Genomic DNA, 21822 nt, shown 5'->3' on the forward strand with positions numbered 1-21822 from the left:
CTTATTCCAATAGAACCTTTGAATCTGTTGAGATAGCTGTTCATCATTCACGCTGGCAAATAACGTCTCGTTTATACAGGCTAACTGATCCATGCATCTGTGCATGGGGTGGTCTTCAGCCTCAGGTGTTCCATACAGGGGTGTGCAGGCAACCTGTTGAAATCAATGACAGACATCCAGTCACACGGACCTGCACAGACCTCCCAGAGTGCACATCAGTATGGATTTGATGCACAGGCAGTGGCGTCACTAGGGTTGGTGTCACCTGGTGCGGTAAAACATGGTGTCACCCATCAGGCCTTATTTGCAAGGTTGGATGATGAAAATCTATCTCAATGGGCTCAAAGGTTTGCTTGGGTTAAAGAAGATCTAAAGCCAAACTTTTTTTGTTCATCTTGGGAGAGGGTTATAATTTCTGTTAGTTTTTATTTATTTTTTTCCATCTGTGTCCCATGAGAAAATAAGGGGTATGCCTGTCTTAAGGTCCCCTTTCCCTAATAGGATCATGGCGGTTGGGAAGTTTCTAGGTCCTCCATTGGGTTTAAAATCAATGGGGGGCTTATGATAGGTCAGGAGAGGTCACATTGGAAGAACCTTCTGGAGGCTTGGGAAGGGTCAGCTGTGATAGGCGGAGAAAGGTCAGCTGACCCTTTGGAAGCTTTTAGAAGCTGAATGAGCCCCTTATTTAAAGGGATAGCTGAGGAGAATTTTTGCCAGTTGCCAGAGGATAGAGAGGAGCTCCCCACCCACCCCTCCCCCCCGTTGCAACCTTTTTTATGTGGTAAGTCCTTTTTGTCTAGAAAAGGGACAGTTATTGAGATGGATTTAATGAATTTTACAGCTCGAACCTTAATGACTGAGCTGGGTTTTTGTTGGTTTTTAAACAGTTGATAATATGATAAGATTTGAATGTGATAAAATATGTTGAATTATATATTAAAAGATAAATGTTGTGAAAACCAACAAACAAGGCTGTGGCCATTTTCATGCAAATGGTGTCATTTTGGTTTTTATTGCATGTCTGGAGTTCAATACCGCCTGTGATCCCATTAGGGAGATTTTCTTTCACTTCCTGTCCCATAGCCACAACAGGAACTAGTCCAAAGTGAGAGAAGTCCCTTCTTAGACGGTTGTCACCAGTACCAGTGGCCCTGTGCCAGTCTACTGCGACTGTCTCTGAAACAGAAGATCTTGTAAAACAGACTGAGTATCAATAAAGTGAGGATAGTTGGTGCCCCCAAGAAAATTGATGGTTCTAATGCTACCTCCTTCATAGAAAAATGGTTACTTGATACCAGGTATGAGCTTGGGTTCAATCCGAACCCAGAAGTTAGCTGTTGTGTTGGGCCAATGAGCAGGAGAATCCCAGCCCTGCAGCTGCATGTAGACAAAGGGATGGGGATGCTCTTGACAAAACTGAACTTGTCACAGTGGTCAATAACGGGATCAAGAGCTGGGAGTGTGCAGTGGGTGCACTCCCAGCGCAGAACCATCGGCCGCCCAGTAAAGCGTTTGTGTGTCATGTGGTCGTTAAAGCCCACCACACATATGTGTTATGCAGGTAGCAAGGGGTTAAGCTATAGATGTATATTCCTCTGCGTGCATAATGATAAGAGCTCTTCTGAGTTCTGTTTGTGACCCGAGCAAACCAGTTTGTATGGGAAGTACTTGGATTTCCTTACGGGGCAAAAAAATCTGAGGACACAACAGTATCAGGAATATAATTAAATATAAGTCCTCATTCAGAGGGGCCGTGCGGCTCCGAGTGGCCCCGAACCCACACAGTCTGCGTTTGCAGCTGCTCATCCACAACTGCATGGCTGTCACAATGGGATTAGCAGCTGTGTCTGTGTGGCCTAGGGTTGCCACCTTTTCTTCAAGCCAAACTCGAACACTTTAGCAGCTCACATCAAATTTTTTTTTAAGGGGCAATGCTGTAGACTCTGGTGTAAGGGGGAACTCTGATGTAGGGATCAGGGTTCCCAAATCCCCCCCTAAATCAGAGTCTATAGGGCATCCCTTACATCTGAGTCCCTCTTACCTTAGTGAATTCACTCGCTTGGAGGCAAGAGAGAGAAGGGAGGGTGGGGGGGCAGACTTCAGTCACAGACATTGGATGGTGAGCTCACTCACCCGAGGATGGAGGCTTGGGTATCGAAACTTTCATCCACAATGTATCTGCCGGTTGCTGAACTTCAGATTTCCAGCCCACACATCCTTTTCCTGAGGACCAGAACACTGGGGATTGGAGTGTGAGTGGGCAGACAGAGGGGTTGGGGTGGGAGGAGGAGGAGGAGCCGATCAAGCCCTCTCTCCTCTCCTGTCCATGTATGGGAATAGGTCCTATGCACACCCCTATGCACTCGCCGGTTGTGGTACTTGGGTACTTGGGGAGCCTGGTTATTATGAATATTGTGTCCGGGTTTCAGGAAGTCTGAAACCCGGACACACAATACACAAAACGGACTGTCCGGGTGAATTCCGGACAGGTGGCAACACCTAGTGCAGCCGCTACATCACAATAGACATGAGTGTGTTGCCTGCATGCAGCACCTGGAGCCACATAGACAAGGTGCTCATTCATGGGCTAGGGGTGTCAGCGTCCATCTGGATGAGGCCTAAGAAGACCCAATAGGAAAGTCAGACTGATATTACTACACTGGGAGTTTGGGATGTGGGTTTTTCTAGTCAATATAAATGATTTTGACCTGTGTCTGACTAGGTGACCTCTGACAAACATTCTGCAGACTGTTACCCTTCAGCTGAGACTAATGCACAGTTACCACAAAAAGAGATGAGTCTAAATACGTGACGCCCTTTTTAGAAGTACATCTTTGTGTGACCTTTAAGGTATTGTATTTGTCGAAGAACAGGCTTATCACTTTTCAGAGGCTGTGCCCTTTGCTGTCAGGGTAACAAGCTTGTTCCCAACATTAAAGCATCCTGTTTCCCCTTCAGTAACCTAGGGAACCTTTCAAGGATTTAAACACACTGTTCCCCTCGCAGTTTAAAGGCATGTAACCCCCCCTTAGAGATACACAAGCCTCCCAGAGAACTGAGCAGTGATATATGAGGTATCATATCTCATACCACACACTATAGACTTCACCATCTCACTGCCGTCTAGTAAAACCTCTCATGATAGACATAAATATAGGCTGCCATTACTGACACCGTCCTCTGAGAATGCTAATTATCTGGCAATCCTGTCATATTTTGGCTTCAATGCTTTTCTAAGCTAGCCAAACAATTTCGGCCCCCCATTCACACGCTCTACTTTTTTTTGTCTACGCCTGACTAGGCCTGACTACACAGAATCCTATTCGTTCTAATTGTCTCTGTTCAGACTTGAATGTTCAGTCACTCTATGCTCAAAAAAGTACATAGGTTTTTTATTTAGTGTATTTTGGTCCCATAGAATTCAATGGCAGCACATGTACATAAATACGCGTTATGCATGTTTTTATGCTCATTTTTACACTCGAAGAGCTCCTCTCCTTCTCTAGAACTGCTCTCCTCCTTTTGCCCAGCCCAGGAAACAAACTCCTGAAGCCTTATACATAGGGTTGCCACCTGTCCGGGATTCACCCGGACAGTTCGGGTTTTGAATTGTGTGTCCGGGTTTCAGACTGCTTGAAACCCGGACACAATATTCATAATGTACTGTGGCTCCAAAATTAACCGAGTACCACAACCACCACGTGCATAGGGGTGCGCACGGCCCCATCCCCATACATGGACAGGAGAAGAGAGGGCTTGATCTGCCTCTCCTCCTCCCACCCCTACCCCTCTGTCTGCCCACCCACACTGCAATCTCTGGCATTCTGTGCCTCAGTAAAGCGATGTGTGGGCTGGAAATCTGAAGCTCAGCAACCGGCAGACATATTGTGGATGAAAGGTGTCAATGCCTGAGCCTCCATCCCCAGGTGAGTGAGCTCACCATTCAGTGTCTGTGACTGTTCTCCCCCCCCCCTTTTCTCTTCTGCCTCTGAGCGAGTAAGTACACTAAGGTAAGAGGGACTCAGATGTAAGGGGTGCCCTGTGGACTCTGATGTAAGGGGACTATGGGATGTGTAGTGCGTAGTGCGTACAGCTGCAACTAACGTGCACTGCTCTTTCCAAACATACAGAGAACGTCACAAGGAAGCAGAGAAACACAGTACGAAAGGATTTCATGAAAAATACATTACAGGACCATTATGTAGTGGATGTGTATGGAATATTTTTGAAGAATAAAGGATATTGTTTAGTGTCACTTTAACATCAATAGTGACAACAGGAAGGAATAAGACAGCCAACATGTTCCAGGGGCCAAAAATCCCCCTTCATAAGAGGTGGGACAATGTAGCAAAAATGTATCTATTGGACTCAAGAACTGATGAGAAGGATAGTGATAGTCCCTATCACTTGGTCGCAGAGGGAGCCCCAATCATACACCACTTCTTTATAATGTAAATTTAAGATAAAAGATCTTGCGAGCTTCTGGAATGAATCACTTGAATGATATATTATATATGCAGTATTTTCAGCTGCTGACACTGTTCACATTCCCATATAATTGTGCTAAATAAATAATAATAAAACCAATGTGCTACGCTATACTCTGCAAACAAACTAAATCCTGTGAGTAAGTGCAAAATGACATCTGCAGTATTCAGGATCCGAGGCTCCATGCACACTGAAGCTCATAAACAGCCATTTTTGGGAGTTTGGGCGTTTTTTTTTTTAACAGCCCATAAACTCCCCTCCATGTTATCCTATAGGTCCATGCACACATGGACGTTTTTGGATGTTTATCAGCAGTGGAGTTTATGGGCTGTTTTCTGAACGCCATAAAATCGCGTTCAGGAGTCGTTTTTCTGACCACAAAAAACACCAAACGCTCATAAACGTCAATAAACGCTCAAAAACGTGGCTCACCAGCATTTTTTAACGTTTTTGATCCATTGAAAAAAAAAAAAAATAATAGTAATTTAAAAAAAAAACGCTAAAAAATGCTAACGCAGAAAAACGCTAAAAAAATGCTAATAAACGCTATTGCAAAAACGTTAAAAAATGTTGAAAGACTCACTGCAAAGCTACTGGCGTTTTTATAACGTTATTTTAACGTCCATTGTGCATGGAGCCTAATCCATATATACACAAACGTGCAAATGTTATCAACATGTGCAATACAAATATTTATATCATAAACAAACGAAATATTATGAAATAAATTGTCCTAACGAAGCTGCCACTGCCTACACTATCCAGTCCCCTCTGGCAGCTTCATTAGGACAAGCAGCTGCGGGCAAATGAACGAGCATACGCTCTCAGTTGGATTATATACAGATCTGCTTGATACAGTGTGGTGCACTACAAGCACCTCCAATGTGTGAGTACCTTGATGAGAATTTTTAAATAAATATGGTTTTAAAACGATAAAGCACCATGTAGCTTGTCTTTCTATATATGCACCGAGGTTATACCCATAGAACAGCTCAGGAACCTGCAGAGTCCAGACGTCACAGAGCCCAGGGGTGGTTCAACAGCGCTGTCTGACCAAACTGTGCGGTCACACGCTCTGAGGTGAGGAAATCACTTAGGGGGGAGCACGAGAGTGTGGACACTTCGGATACGTCTGGAACACTATCACAGGAATCTACTACAACTAAAATACTTCAAGGATGTATATTGATGGACACTTATTGAGCACTTTAGTGCACCTAATGGATAGCACAATTTATTTAATGATATTTAGTTTGTTTATGATATAAATATTTGTATTACACATGTAAGTGTAGTATAGTGTGGCACATTGATTTTATTAATACAGTAAAACCTTGGTTTGAGAGTAACTTGGTTAGAGAGCATTTTGCAAGACAAGCAAAATTTTTAAATAAATTTTGACTTGATATACAAGTAGAGTCATGTCACCACTGAGTATAAAAGAGAAGAGAGGAGCCTCTAAGTGTAGCAATATGGTTACATTTAATGAAGGTATAACATTTAACAACTCACAAGAGTGATGATTAAAAGAGGCACATCTAAGTATGCAGGCATCTGGGGTAAAGCTGTCCACATAAACCATTCTCCACACCGCCATCGATGTCATCCCTTCCACTCTGAGTTCCTTGAGCGGTTCAAGCCTCGCTTTCAGATCGCTCTACTGCAGGGTAGTCTTCCCGTTCACAATTGCAGACTGACATCAGTGAGAGCCGGCGGTGCGGAGGACGGTCTATGTGGACAGCTTTACCTCGGATCCCTGCATACTTAGATGGGCCTCTTTTAAACCTCAACCATGTAAGTTGCTAAATGTTGTACCTTCATTAAATGTAACCATATTGCTACACTTAGAGGCGCCTCTCTTCTCTTTTATACTCTGGAGCTCCTGCTGGATTTTGCTTCTAATCCCCTTGTGGAAGCCGCCATTTGTGGATGGACATTTTATGTTTACACAACCTATCACATTGCTATAATCTTTTTATATGGACTATAAACTGAAGGAGTTATGAATAAATGGTTGTGGAATGAATCATTTGACTTTCCATTATTTCTTATGGGGAAATTCGCTTTCATATACAAGTGCTTTGGATTACAAGCATGTTTCTGGAATGAATTATGCTCACAATCCAAGGTTTTACTGTATACCACTTCTTCCTTTTGTCAGAGATTTACATCCTTTAAAGAGGAACTGCAGTCTGCTCACATAATTTGTAATAAAACATCTTTCCCATTCTGAAGCTTTCCTCCAACCACTTTGCATATCATCTTTATATATACTGTGATTCTGTACTTGCCAAATATGCTGCAGAAATCTCTCTCCACTGAGTCAGGCTGCAGCCATTTTAACTGTGGGCAGCTGAAGCTGCTGCCTGTTCACTTCCTGGATTTACACAGACACACAGAGAGGCACACCTCCAGCTCTGCAGCTTTTGTTGGCCCTCCTATGGCTCATCCCACTCCCTTCCTGGCAAACTCTCACGAGAGTGAGAGCTGTGCATAATGTCATAAGCCTAGGCTAATGACCAGACAAGAAACAGGAAGTGGGCTGTATAAGGTATTTACTGGCAAAAAAACAGGTTAGGGAACCCCAACCTCCCATTGGTCTAATTTATACAGGCAGCTACCTGAATACCTGAAAAGTGACTGTATCTGATAGGATGCAGTCATTGTTCAGCTGACAGTTTTCTACCTGACTTAGGACCCCACACACAGAGTAAATTTATTTACAGGACCCACGGGTCGCAGGAAAGAAATTCACTAGATTCCACCATCAACACAGACATTGTTGATGCGGGAATCCCTCCTGCCGAGCCATTTTCTTCTTCTGGCGGGGGGGGGTAGGTGGGGGAAGTCGTCCCCGCCGGAAGAAGACAGAGATTATTGCTAGTGGCTATAGAAGCCATTAGCTATAATCGCAGGTAAAACCCGGCATGCTGGTTGTACCCAAGTTGATCGATCAACTTGGCACATTCAGCCAGCCCATACACGGTTCGAATCTCGGCTGGTTCCTGCTGAACCGGCTGAGATTCGAACCATGTATGGCCTGCCTCAGTCAATTTTTTCACTGACTTTCCTTGAGCCGAGTTGTGCCAACAGGCCAGGAAATTCGAGCTTTGTATGGCTAGCAAGTCACTGTCCTGGTACACATGAAGAGATAAGCATACAGGTATGGATTTCTGACTTCCTTCTGACAGTTGGCAGAAGTTTTCCAAAACTTGAGAATTTTCTGAAAATAGAACTAAAGGAAAGACAATTTATTTTTCATTTTGGATAGAGTAAGGGAAGAATATAACCCCTGTCAAGTTTTTTGGCCATCTGTGTCCCATTAGGGAGATTTCTCTTTACTCCCTGTCCCAAAGCCAAGGATTTCCTCTCTATTGTTGTTCTGGGGACAACCCAAAATTGTGGATTTCACTTTTGGTGATAACAATAGGGCAGGCCATACATGATTCATTTTCTTTCATTTAACCAGTGGGTTGAATGAAATAAAATGAATCAATTCCCCCATCCACACATTCGAGGAGAATGGGGGAATCCATCCTGCTGAGCTACTGTTTTCTGATGGTCAGAATACACTCATCGGCTATAGCCAGCGGCATTGATAGAGCAAGAATTTTCCAACAGGCTTGTTGTACAGAAGTCTGTCAGGAAATTGACTTGTGTATGACCAACCTGCCCATAGATGGATCAAAATTTGGACGCTCCCAACTGATCCAGCCAAATTTCGATCCATCTATGGCTGGCTTAAACAGGACAAATAGAGAGAATGAATCTCTATACCTCCTGTCAGAACACAACAGCTCAGCGGGAGAGATTTCTCTACTAACTTTGCAAAGTGAGTACAGCGGCTCTGACCGGTGCTGACAGGTTTTTTCCCGTTCAACCCAAATAAAACTGTAATGTATACCAGGCTTAAGAGTCATGCATCTGATTGCACAATCTCCTTTAGATCTACCAAGTAGTGCAAGGGCCTGTCTGATCTGATACAAATCACTACGTTTTGGTAACTTTAAAAGATGACTGTACTAAGATTGTATGGCCAGATTGTAATGTGTGGTGACTCTTAGGGGGCCAGTTTACCCAAAACTGACAATTTCATCTAGGGGTGGACTTAGGCAGGCTAAGCCTCGGTTCACACTGGGACGACTTGTCAGGCGACCTAGGTCGCCTGACAAGTAGCGTCCCGTTCAGTACAATGGAACCGTTCTAATCGGAGCGACGCAAGTCGCTCTGACTTAGAAAAAGGTTCCTGTACGACTTTGGGGGCGACTTGCATAGACTTGCATAGACTTCTATACAGAAGTCGTTTTGCAAGTCGCCCCGGCAGTCGTGTGCAGGTCGCCTCAGTGAGGCGACCTGCAAGTCGTGCCGCCTCTGGTGTGAACCGAGGCTAAAGGTTTCTACAGACATTAGAGGGACGCTAATTCATTATCTGTGGCCATTTTACACATTGTCCATGAAACACATCGCTACCTTTTTTTTTTTCTTATTTTAGTAAAAGATATGGCTGAGCCAGGCTCCACCATTCTGCACTGCAACCCGGACTCACAAATAAAGACCCCATATTAGAGGGATCATTGGATTGGACTACGCAATTAGTAGACTGGTCTCGGGAAGAAGAGGACTGGAGAGGAAGATTCTGGAATTAAAGAGGGTGCCTGGTTGAGTCGGAAGAAATAAAAGGGGCAGGACACTTACATTTGTTTTTATAAAACTGGCAATATTATTAGTAATATTATTACTTTTACTGCACATGACTACCACTGTCTCTCCAATGTTTTTTTACCATAGATTCTGGCTTTAGCTTCTCTCCCACACCATGGAGTCTCATTACCTCCGCTGTATCCTCCACAACGCTTTTGTAATAACCACAATATCTGGTTAGGCCTCATGCACATGAGACGCTGTTAAACGCGCATTCAGAGGCAGTTGGACACTTTTTTCAACTGCCCCTGAACTCATACAATATTATCCTATGTGTCCATGTACACAGTCTCGTTTTTTGGCGTTTTTAGGCAGTTATGTTTAACCTCGTTTTTCCAGAAGCAAAGAAATGGGTTCAGACGCAAAAGTTTTCCACGTTTCGGACGCCAAATGTGGCTAAACGCGGTACCGGTGTTTAGCTGCGTTTATGTTTATAAGTGTTTTTAAAGGAACCCTATTTTTTTGGACCAGAAAACATAGAAATATGATGGTAAACTGCAGCAGAGAATGACATTTTGTGACCTGACTTTGGGGCCCCGTATCTCAGGGCCACTTAGTGCTAGCAACCCCAATTTGCAAACACAGTGGAACTAGCACTACAACATATCCGAATTTGGGGTTCCTAGCACCAAGTGGCCCTGAGATACGGGGCCCCAAATTTGGGTCGCAAAATGTCAAACACTTCTGCAGCAGAGAATAACATTTTGTGACCCGACTTTGGGGCCCCATATCTTGGGGCCACTTGGAGCTAGGAACCTCAGCTTTGGATATGTTGTAGTGTTAGCACACCAAATTTGGGGTTCCTAGCTCTAAGTGGCCCTGAGATATGGGGCCCCAAAGTTAGGTCGCAAAATGTCATTCTCTGCTCTGCAGACGCTTCTAGACGCAAACGCAGTAAAACACAGCTAAACGCGGCATGCAAATGCAGCAAAATGGGCATTTCTAAAACCCGGTTTCAGCTTTTAAAAACATGTGTTCAGCAGAGTTTGCACCGGCGTATCGTGTGCATGAAGCCTTAGACCTGGCAACTCAGGGATAGAGGGCATAATGCCAGAAAGTTCCCTGGATGTATAAAAAAAAGAGTTATTAAACCTGGCATCTACCCAGAATTGAAATAGAATTGTGACATGATCCTTTACATATCTTATCTGTTCATACTTAGACTTAGGGAACATATATGTTATGAGCACAGGTCCTGATAGAGCATCCTGCAAAGGAGAATAGATCCCAGTTAACAGGCCCTTTCTCTAGCCTACTAAATGGGTAATTGAGAAAGTGGGTCATTCAAACTCACATTGAGGTCAGAGAATGTCATTTGCACATATGCAGATCCACAGTCTCTAAAAATGTGTGCCCATTTGAGTATATTCAAAACAAAATTAATATGAGCAAAGCCATATTTACTGTATACTGTATATTATGCTAAATTATAACACTACGGAAGTGAATGTTTTGAAAACACAGATGTCTTATATTAGATATATTGAATGATCATTAATATATCCCTAAAATATTACCATTATCCTTTATTCTGTTTTATTAAATAAGCTACAAGTATAGATACAAATTATTTGAAAAAGCTACAAAATATTGTATCTGTGAAGTTCAAACAATTTAGTGCAAAATGGAGAGTCCTAGATAAAAGAACATCCAAGTATTTCAAGATTATTGTCATTTAATTGGTCATATCATATCATGGGGCTGATATAAAGAAATAAACAGTGTATTAAAGTTTTAAAGCAGAACTCCACCATTTGATTGAAAGAATGGAAATTCAATGCATTCAATAGGTGGGCAGGGGGAAGTCAGACTGGGAGGTATGAAGCTAGATGATGCTGATCATCCTTCCAGGAAATGATCATATGATGGTAGGCTCCATCTGATGTGCTGCAGCTACTAATGCACACTGTGAGAAAATCACAGTGTGCAGCAAAATCAAAATAAGACATCTCCATACAGGAGAGGAAGCTGTACAACTGTTAAAGACTGAAAGTGTTATTAAACCCACAACAGTAAGGCTGGGTTCACACTAGAGGGAATTGGATGCGGGTTTCCCTGCATTCCAATTCGCATGACAGGAGAGTGTGCCCGGCTCTCAATGGAGCCAGTTCACACATCTCAGTGGCAGCTGTGAGGCGAAATGCACAGGGGTCCTGTGCATCTTTGGCTTAGTTTCAGGTCCGAATTCAGGCAAAAATTCAGGCCTGATTCGTCCCTAAAATGGAGAACAGGGACGCACCTGAACCCTGCTGTGAGCCGCATGAGAATTAGGTGTGAACCCAGACTCAAATCAGTCTGTATATGCAGTACAGCATACTTGTTACTGTATACTCACTATGAAACCTAAGGGGTTAATCCTGCTCACTGTGTAAAAAGGCTCCTTGATCCTGTCTTCTCTGATCCTCCCCTTCTTCCACAGTCCACAATCAATCTCCTGATAGCAAATAGCCTTGGGGGCACTCTGCACATGCCCAGTTTGGTGTGTATTGCTAGAGAGTTTTTTTTTTTTTTTTTCTTGGAAGGGTGCATGTGATCATCACAGGGCCAATCAGCTCTGTCTAGACAGTGGTTTAGGGGTCATGGAGCCTCCTAGGACAATCAGAGGAGAATGAAAATTCCTGCTACAAACTCTAACCAGTGCTTAGCTGGACACTGATAGAAGTCACAAGACTGCTATTTACTGTTGATGGGAAAAGGTAATTAGCAGTTTTTATTTACAAAAATAATTGCATTAACATGTTCTGTGCATAGGCACGCGCAGGGGGTGTGCCAGGTGTGCCTGATCACATTCTAATTACTCTATGGAGTGTTGATTCCCCCTACTGCCCAGGCTCCCCCCCCCCCCCCCAGTGTTGCACCCCCCCCCCCCCCCCCCACCGCAGTGCTGCTGCCTTCCCTCCTCTCCCCCCGACTGCTGTGGGGGATGTTTCAGGATAGAGAGCGGGGGAAGGGGCTAATCAATATGTCATTTAGAGGCCCCTTCCTTTTCTAAATGAAAACAGTGAACACACTCACCCACTATATTCAATCATAACTGAAATATAGTAAACAGTGTTTACTATGCTTCAGTTTGTGAATGAACAGGAAACCTCTCAGCACAGAGCACTTCCCATTCATTCACTGTCCAGTGCTGCTGAGGCTGCAGAGAAAGTCATGTGTGTTTGAGCTTTGGGGTGCACACTCTAATGCAATAGGCTGCGCACACCTATGGTTCTATGTACGGTGGGAGACCAGATATAGTGAATGCAGGGTCCTGGGTTTAGTAACACTTGAAGGGAAGGCTGAAGTTCAGCTTTAATACAGGGTGCACCTATGACATTTAACTTGTAGTGGATACTGCATGCTTACTGGAAGCCTGACTACAACTAATTAAGAGTTTCTGTCTCTGCCAATAGAGAGGTGGTATAACCCTCCTTGGAGTCATTTTGAGATTACTATATGAAAAGAAAAGGGGGGAAGGACACCTTAAAGTCGTCCAATAGTAGGTTCTGGGGTGACAAACGGGGGAAGGGGAATTCCCTCCCACTGTGGTAATTAATCAGATTAATATGTCTCTCATGTCACCCGTATCATTAATCATATAACTCAGTGGTATGTAGCTGACTAGCTGTCAAACGGTTGTTCAATGGACCATAAAGCATATGTAAGAAAGGGAAGGAAGGGGTCAAGAGGAGATCCCCCCAAAAAAAAGATGGTCCGCTCAAGAACAAACAGTTGAACCTACAAAAACTTTATTGTGTCACAATATGTAGAAACATAATCCAACAACCATGTGTATTTAAAAATAGGGCAGATAAAAGTCCTATTGTGTGCTGGTGGCCACCACAGACATTACACATATATCTCATGCATTCATGCACTCACACTCATCAATTAAAGTCACTAGAGACCCGGGTCTATACTATTTCACTGGAATTCCAGAGCTGGATTGGCTACATAAGTGGATAGACTAGGTCCTTGTAGGTAAAGTGCAAGTGCTAATACACAACAAAAGTCCCCTCGGATGTGAACCAATGGCTGGTTAGACATATGTATGTGTCATTCAACCAGAGCCAAGGAAGGAAACGGTGTCCTGATTGTGTGGTGAACAATTGCAACTCAAGCAACCTCACATAGAGGGCTTTTAAGGATGGACGGAAAATGGCCATAAACAAAATGCCTCATGAATGTGAGGGTACATTTTAGCTCACCGTCTGACGTCTTCAATGAAGAAGGAGTAGAGCCCAAAGGAGTTGCTGATGGCCGCGTTCGTGTGGGTTTGAAAACACGTTCATGCGGTATTAGCTTGTTGTGGGCATGAGCGGGTTACTTCCGGGTATCCTCCGGCAGAAGGTAAGGTGAGTCACAAGGGTCAAGATTGTTAGTGTCTCATATCCAATGGTATAAACAATCCGGAGAGACGCTCGGCGTCCGTGTTCACCGCAGAGGTTTCACCTGATATCCCAAATCTTGATTGATCCGATCAGGATCGTTAGGGATGTTCACATCCAATTTGGAAGGATATTGTAGTTAGAGTGTGAGAGTCTGTGTGCCACCTGCACATGGGTCAAATGCTAAGCATTTGACCCATGTGACACCCTCTGCGGTGAACACGGACGCCGAGCGTCTCTCCGGATTGTTTATACCATTGGATATGAGACACTAACAATCTTGACCCTTGTGACTCACCTTACCTTCTGCCGGAGGATACCCGGAAGTAACCCGCTCATGCCCACAACAAGCTAATACCGCATGAACGTGTTTTCAAACCCACACGAACGCGGCCATCAGCAACTCCTTTGGGCTCTACTCCTTCTTCATTGAAGACGTCAGACGGTGAGCTAAAATGTACCCTCACATTCATGAGGCATTTTGTTTATGGCCATTTTCCGTCCATCCTTAAAAGCCCTCTATGTGAGGTTGCTTGAGTTGCAATTGTTCACCACACAATCAGGACACCGTTTCCTTCCTTGGCTCTGGTTGAATGACACATACATATGTCTAACCAGCCATTGGTTCACATCCGAGGGGACTTTTGTTGTGTATTAGCACTTGCACTTTACCTACAAGGACCTAGTCTATCCACTTATGTAGCCAATCCAGCTCTGGAATTCCAGTGAAATAGTATAGACCCGGGTCTCTAGTGACTTTAATTGATGAGTGTGAGTGCATGAATGCATGAGATATATGTGTAATGTCTGTGGTGGCCACCAGCACACAATAGGACTTTTATCTGCCCTATTTTTAAATACACATGGTTGTTGGATTATGTTTCTACATATTGTGACACAATAAAGTTTTTGTAGGTTCAACTGTTTGTTCTTGAGCGGACCATCTTTTTTTTGGGGGGATCTCCTCTTGACCCCTTCCTTCCCTTTCTTACATTTTGAGATTACTGCCTGCCAGCTGCAAGTGGCAAATATGAAATATCCATCTGCAATATTTAAATATTTATCTGATTTAAAGAAAAGAAATGTGTTATTACTGGAAAAAAAAAAATCAAAAAGTGCACATTCGATTTAAATTTGTTGTGATGTTGCTTTTCTAGTCTATGCATACGCATTATAATAATAACAATAACCTATACTGATTGCACAGCAATCCCAAGAATCAGCAAATGCTGCTTTCACCTTGTGTGGGATCACACAGAGCAATGGGATTCGGTAAGTGTATCCGTCTTTTCAGCTTTATGGCAAAAAAGATAGTAAATGAACCGGCACAACAAACATAATAAACAGAGGAAAAAACATACAAATGTACAATGCAACCCTATGGATAATAAAATCGGGCACATAAACAATGGGATAAGGTTGGAGCTTTCTGTTTTCTTTCTACTTCAGCTTTATGTCACACAGCCATAAATGACTCCAAAAATGTCCTATATTAGGGAGAGACAGGGAACAAGCCATCATTGTCACCTTATCATTATAAGAAGGGAAAAGATTTTCCTTCTACGAATAGTCTGATCCTGACAATGGCTAACTCAAAGCCCAAACAAAAAGATTAATCTCCCACAAATCTGCTTAGTCATAATCTGGACAAAACCTGAACTGAAAGTGTGGCCAATCTGTCCTCAATGCCACGCCGACCTGATCATGACAAGCCATTCCCTGAACATACCTGTCCCATCGGGAATGGATCTCACAAAGGTGGGAAGCATCTTGATAATTGCTGTTGGGTTTGTATCCCTTGACAAGCCATCTTCCATTTCCTTTTTGAAGCGAGACATAATATCCAGTAAGGTTTCATCTGAGAGCCGCATTGCGTACAAATACTTGTCGATCTGTAAAGCAAAAAGTAAAAATTGATATGTGGTTTTTACCAAAAAATGCTTTTATTATTATTATTATTATACAGGATTTATATAGCGCCAACAGTTTGCGCAGCGCTTTACAACATGAGGGCAGATAGTACACTTACAATACAAATCAATACAGGAGGGATCAGAGGGCCCTGCTCGTTAAGAAAAAGCAAATTCAGATTGTATATTGCACTGTATATATGAATAAAGATGGACACCCAGCACAAAAACTTTAAAAATATTCCTCACAAAGAAAATAAATCTGATTTGCATTCACCAAATACATTTACAAACCCAGATATTATCTTGCAAAGGGTAGCAGTGACATCATCACTGTGCTGTATATAACCGCTGCAGAGAACTGATCTGTGGGAGGGGCCCAGCAGTATAAACAGAAAAAGTCAGTGCTACTACCCATACACCACATAGACAGATCAGTGAAAAATGTAAAAAAATAAACATTGAACAATATATCAAGTATTGTGTGTAAATAATAAAAAACTTTGTGATAAAAATCAATCTTAAATGTAATGCATATAAAACAGAACATGTATATAATGAGTAGAAACACAGGTAAGAAAGTCCCAAAGGTGAAACCACATAGATAGCAGAACTCCTAGGTGCTCGATCCACAGTCGCTGGCTGAGTAGAGTAATGTAGAAAAAAATTATCCGCACTCCGGTTGTTGCTCTTAAAATTTCTTCATTTTATTGAATAGCCACAGTGAACAAACGCAGATTAAGCCAGTTGATGCGTTTCAGCCTATAAGGCCTTAGTCATAATGACTAAGGCCTTATAGGCTGAAACACGTCAACTGACTTAATCTGCGTTTGTTCACTGTGGCTAGCCAATAAAATGAAGAAGTTTTAAGAGCAACAACCAGAGTGCGGATCATTTTTTTTCTACAGGGGCCCAGCAGGTCCTCCCCATAAAGGCTGCCTACAGAAAACTACAGGAGGGGTGGATACAAGACCAGTCACCCTGCACAAGGATGGAAAGCAGCAGTGACTGGTCTTTATTACAGGAAGCTCAAAGGCAAAGTATCACACTGGATTACTGCACAGATCTGGAAGAAATACACAAAGCACCCCAAGATTCCAATAAAGCCCCTTTCACACAGGCCAACCTCGGTTTTTCTTAGTAGTGGATCCATTCGCTGATCCCCTGCTGGGCTGAGTAGAGAGACCAGGTGACAGGACTGTGTCCGCTCTGCATAAGCAGCCTTGTAAACAAATTGGCTGACCGTTTACACCCGACTGCCCTCCGATCCGGCCAGAGGTAAATGGAACCCCTTCCATTTTTATTTTTTTTAGGTGGATCCATTTAGATTCGGAGGTAGCTGGGTGTAAACAGACACAAGTCTGTTTCTATCCTACTGCCTATAGAGGGGAATGAAGGGTCCTATTGCATCCGATTGAAAAACAGACAGCTGGACCCGATCTGACCTCTTGTGTGAAAGGAGCCTTAGAAATACACATGACTCATACTTTCACAATATTTGAATAGTCCAGAGTTCAGCTTTAAGCCCACGTTCACATGGGGTCGATTTATATAAAGCGTATATAAATATAGTGTATTGACATCTGTGATGCTGTTTGGATGTTTACATTTTGAAAGCCTAAGGCTGCATTCACACCTGAGCGTTTTCAGCTCATAAAACGCTCATAAAACGCGCGAAAAAAAGGCCTGAAAAACGCCCAACAAGCAAAATTCCATTCCTTTCAATGGCACCTGTTCACATCTGAGCGTTTTGTCACCTGAAGCAAAAGGCCTGAAAAACGCCCTACTAATGCTTTTCACATTGGTGACCTGAACAAAATCACAGCAAAAACGTTGCAAAAACGCAGTAAAAAACACGGAAAAGGTGTGAATGCGCCTAAAGGTTTAGCGCTGAGCAGTGTGGGGTGTACCAACATGGCCACTGCCACCTTCCTATTGCTGGCGTCCAGCTTCTTTCAAAATGTAACATCCAAACAGCATCACAGATGTCAACATACTATATTTATTTATATACGCTGACATTATTGCTAAAATTACTGTGCAATTCAAAACGTAGCTGGGTGTACTAAGATGTACACTGCCGCTTCTTCTGACTGCAGGTGTTCCATCAGATGTGCAAACCTGGTAGCAGTGGACGCATGCGCAGCTGACAGAACGTGACCCCCGTTAACTAATCTGACAGGATGCTGGTTCTGACGAAACACAGGTTATCCTTTTAGAAGATTTCCTTCGTATTCCTGTTCCAGGCAGAACTGTAACATTTTGGATTGCCCATCATTTTCTGTTCCGAAAACACTGGTCAGCAGGACAAACAGAAGGGATGAATTATCCCAGCAGGGTCACACACAGCAATATAAACCTGAAAAAGTTTCAACATTTCCCCACGTTATTCTCCAGTAAAAAAGTTGACTTTAGATACACTTTAAAGCTCAACTCCAGGAATTAAAGTGCAGTCGCCCCCTAGTGTTTGGCTTGCAGTCACGGCATGGCCCCATTTACTTGAATTGGTCGCTTTCAAGGTAATGCCCACCAAACCCAACAGGCGGGATCACTGCCACCCTGCAAGGTAAAGCTTTACAGCCACGACATGTGCACAACGCCATCTGGATACCTTTGCAGCTTTAAGGGAGGTCTTACTGACACCCCCCCAGCTCCAGCCACCTATGGCATTCTCCTCCTCCTCAGACACTCCAGACTGTGGTCCTTGGCATAATCACATACAATGCAGGGCTATTAATATATGTGGAGGGGGTAGGAGTGGGACCAAGGCCAGGAGCACCTTGGAGAAGTCACAGGACCAGTTGCACCACTGGAAGGAATAACAGCAATTTACAATGGGACTAAACCGAGGCTCAACCGCCTGTTTTTGTAGCCACCCCACCAGCCACCCTTGTTATGGAGGCCTTTTTCCCTTTACTTCCTGTCTGGTAACATAATAAAGTGAGGGGACCTGTACAACAGCAACACAGACAAAAATAAAAATACATTTTTAGTAGAGTAGGGGAAGGCTTTTCGATGTTTATTTTTGTCTGTGTCCCTATTGCAGATTTTCCCTCAGCACTTGTATGATAAAACTGTTGTCAGCAGCTGGACAGTAAGGCTAGGTGCGCACTTGTGCATCTGCATTGGCATGCGTTTTTTAATGTGCTTTCTTATTCACTCCCACTGAAGCCTATTGGGCCGAAATCACACAATATGTCGCACCAATAGAAGAGCGCTCAGCATTTTCCAATTCGCAATGAAGTGTGTCACACGGGCCCTATAGACAATAATGGGATTCCTCTTGTGAGTTGTTCCACGAAGGCTGAAATGTGGAAAATTGTACAGGTGTGAATGGGGACAAAGAGAGGAATAAATCTCGAGTCCCAAATAGAAGGAAAATCAGATGTGTTCTAATCCTTTCCCACTCTATCCAAATCAGTATAAAAGTTTTTGATTTGACTATCTAAAGCTGACATTTTTTTTTTTAAGCTGACATTTTTTTTTTTTTTAAGCTGATATTTTTTTTTTTTTTAAGCTGACATTTTTGACTAATGAATACTATGCAACCACTTAAAGTTCACAGACTTTATTTGAAGAATTAGCAGTAAAGTATTCTAAGTATTTTTAAGCAGGATGGGACTTGCCCTATGGGTTTATCATCACTGAACAGAAGAAGTGAATGAATTCATTTACTCTGACCATTTTTTTTTAATTTGCAGGGAGATGGTGTCAATTTTCACTGCCACTGACCACCAATGTGGGGGGGGGGGGGGGTAACTTTCACCTCCCTGAGCACCAGGGCAAGGGGTGGAAGGTTCAATTTAACTGCCAATCCTGGGGGTTATTATTTTGGCCACTGAGTTATCATTATTGCCACCAATGCTGAGGGTTATTATTATTGCCACTGACACTAATGCTGGGGGTTTTATTACTGCCACTGACACCAATACTGGGGGTTAATATTACTGACACCAATGCTGGGGTTATTATTGCTGCCACTGACACCAATACTGTGGGTTATTATTATTTCCTCCTACGCCAATGCGCGGGGGGGGGGGGGGGGGGTTATTATTACTGCCACTGACACCAATGCTTGAAGTTTTTATTACTGCCTCTGACACCAATGCTGGTGGTTATTATTAGTGACTCCAACAACAATGCTGGGGGTTATTATTACTGCCACTGACATCAACGCTGAGGGTTATTATTACTGCCACTGACATCAACGCTGAGGGTTATTATTACTGCCACTGACACTACTGCTGGGGATTATTATTCTGGTCACTGACACCATTCCTGGGCGTTATTACTACTGCCACTGACACCAATGGGGGGGGGGGGGGTAATATTACAGCCACAGATACCAATGCTGTGGTTATTATTGCTGCCACTGGCAGCAATATTGGGGGTTATTATTCTGGTCACTCACTGACACCATTCCTGGACTTTATTATTACTGCCACTGACACTAACACTGGGGGTTAATATTACTGCCACTGACACCAATACTGGGGGTTATTATTACTGCCTCTGACAACAATGCTGGGGGGTTATTATTTCTGCCACTGACACTGGGAGTTAATATTACTGTCTCTGACACCAATGCTGGGGGTCATTGTACTCCAGATTGCTTTGTGATACAATGCAAAAGGAGCAAACATTTTAGGCATTGTGGTATTTTACAGCTCACTCATTTTGAACGGGCTGCCTAACTTGACCCAATCTACCTATTTGGACGAATAAAGAAATATACATCTAGTTGGTGTTAGGGAGCTGTGGCAAAATAAAGAAGAGGGAGAAAGCAGAAAAGAAGAAATGAAAAAAGAAGAGAAAGAAAAGAGGAGATCTGTGGTAGGAAGAAGATCAAAAAGAGAGCAAGGGGTGGGGGAGGAATCGGGAGGTGGGGCAACTAGGTTATTGGTGATATGGTAGTGCAGGTTGGGTTATCACAAATCCACACTTCTACGATCAACATTTCTCAGAAGAAATGTTGTAATCCAGGGTCCCAGACTCTCTGAAATTTGGGCAAAGTGATATGTAGTAGGAACGTCAATTTTTCGTTTATCACTCTCATTTTTACCTCTGGAAAGGGAATACTTGGTGATAGTCAGGCTTTGGCTAGGACTTGCTTGGCAGCAGTTAGAATGTGAGTCATAAGAATAAACTGGGATTTGGAGAGTCCTTCCAATTTGCAAATTTAATAGGGCTTCAGGTTGGTCTAAAACTGGAGTTGGGTGAAAATAGAGCACCATTGAGTTGATGCACTTGCTGTCAAAATCATTGGGCCACCGGGCATGACCACCAAGTATGGAAAAAGGTTCCAGGTTCTGGGTAACTCCGGAAACAGTAGGCAGAAGAATCGGCAGAAGCGTGTGCTAGTCCACTTAGGACTATGTACCATCTGAACAATACTTTATAATTAGCATGTACCACTGCTGGTTTTGTGGTGGCCCAGATTTGGTCCCAATGTGACAGATCCAAGGGTTGTTGCATGCCCCGTTCCCATTTAGAGGCAGAAGGCTAGGGGTGGGGTGTGTATTTAGCATTTTGTTAGGAAATGATATATAAGGGAGATCATCCCCACCAAGTAAGGTACGTTTTGCATTTAGATTTAAATGTGTAAGAGTTAGGGGCCCACCGTGCACAATGTACTGTGGACAGCATGTAATGCTTGACTTGGAGATACCCAAATAGTTTGTAAAAAAGCAGGTGTTGTGAGGATTGTAAGTTTGCACAGGCCCTAAAGCCTCTTGGGGTTAGTAGATTGTGGATATGGCTCACCTTTAAGGTGGTCCAGTGAAGGAAGGCTGCAGGGGATTCGTAGCTAGAGGGAAAGAAGTGTTGCGTATTATAGTTAATAGCAGAAGGTGGGGGTAAAAGAGACCGCCGGAGTCCTTGTGACTGTCCCAGAGGGTCAATGAATGCCGTGTAACTGGGCTTCATATGTTTTTTCTATCTCAAGGGGGGAACCACAATAAGTTATGAATTGACAGGGGGCACAGTCTTCGGAATCTATATCTGCCCACAAAGGTCCTTCCTGGCTTGCGTGATATTTGGTCAGTTGTGCCATCTGGCCCGCGTAATAGTACTTACAGAAGCAAGGAATTCCTAGTCCACCCTGCTGTCTAGTTTGGTACATGATCGGATTAGAGATACAGGGCTTTCTATTATTTAAGATGAAGCACATCACAAGCGCTTTAATTTTTTCCTGAAGATCTCTTTGTTTCTTATCCCTTCTTTGCAGGGACAAGAAACAGAGAGATCATTCCCGCTGTACAGAACCCTGTGTTGACTGTCAACCCAGGGCTCTGGGCTGTGAGTGGACACAGCCAATTAGCAGGCCCCGGCCATAAATCATTGGCCAGGACCTG

At 43.4% G+C, this 21822-nt stretch overlaps 1 protein-coding gene across 1 annotated transcript in view; it reads right to left on the minus strand.

Moving 5' to 3' along the window:
- The window catches only part of HK1 (hexokinase 1), a 100679-nt gene that overhangs the window by 53530 nt on the left and 25327 nt on the right, over positions 1–21822 (minus strand). The window contains exon 2 of the mRNA XM_073596463.1: positions 15289–15451. Coding sequence (XP_073452564.1) covers positions 15289–15451 — 163 coding nt within the window. The remainder of the gene's footprint in view (positions 1–15288; positions 15452–21822) is intronic.

This window comes from Aquarana catesbeiana, linkage group LG08, assembly GCF_042186555.1.
Source record: "Aquarana catesbeiana isolate 2022-GZ linkage group LG08, ASM4218655v1, whole genome shotgun sequence".
Classification (NCBI taxonomy): Eukaryota; Metazoa; Chordata; class Amphibia; order Anura; family Ranidae; genus Aquarana; species Aquarana catesbeiana.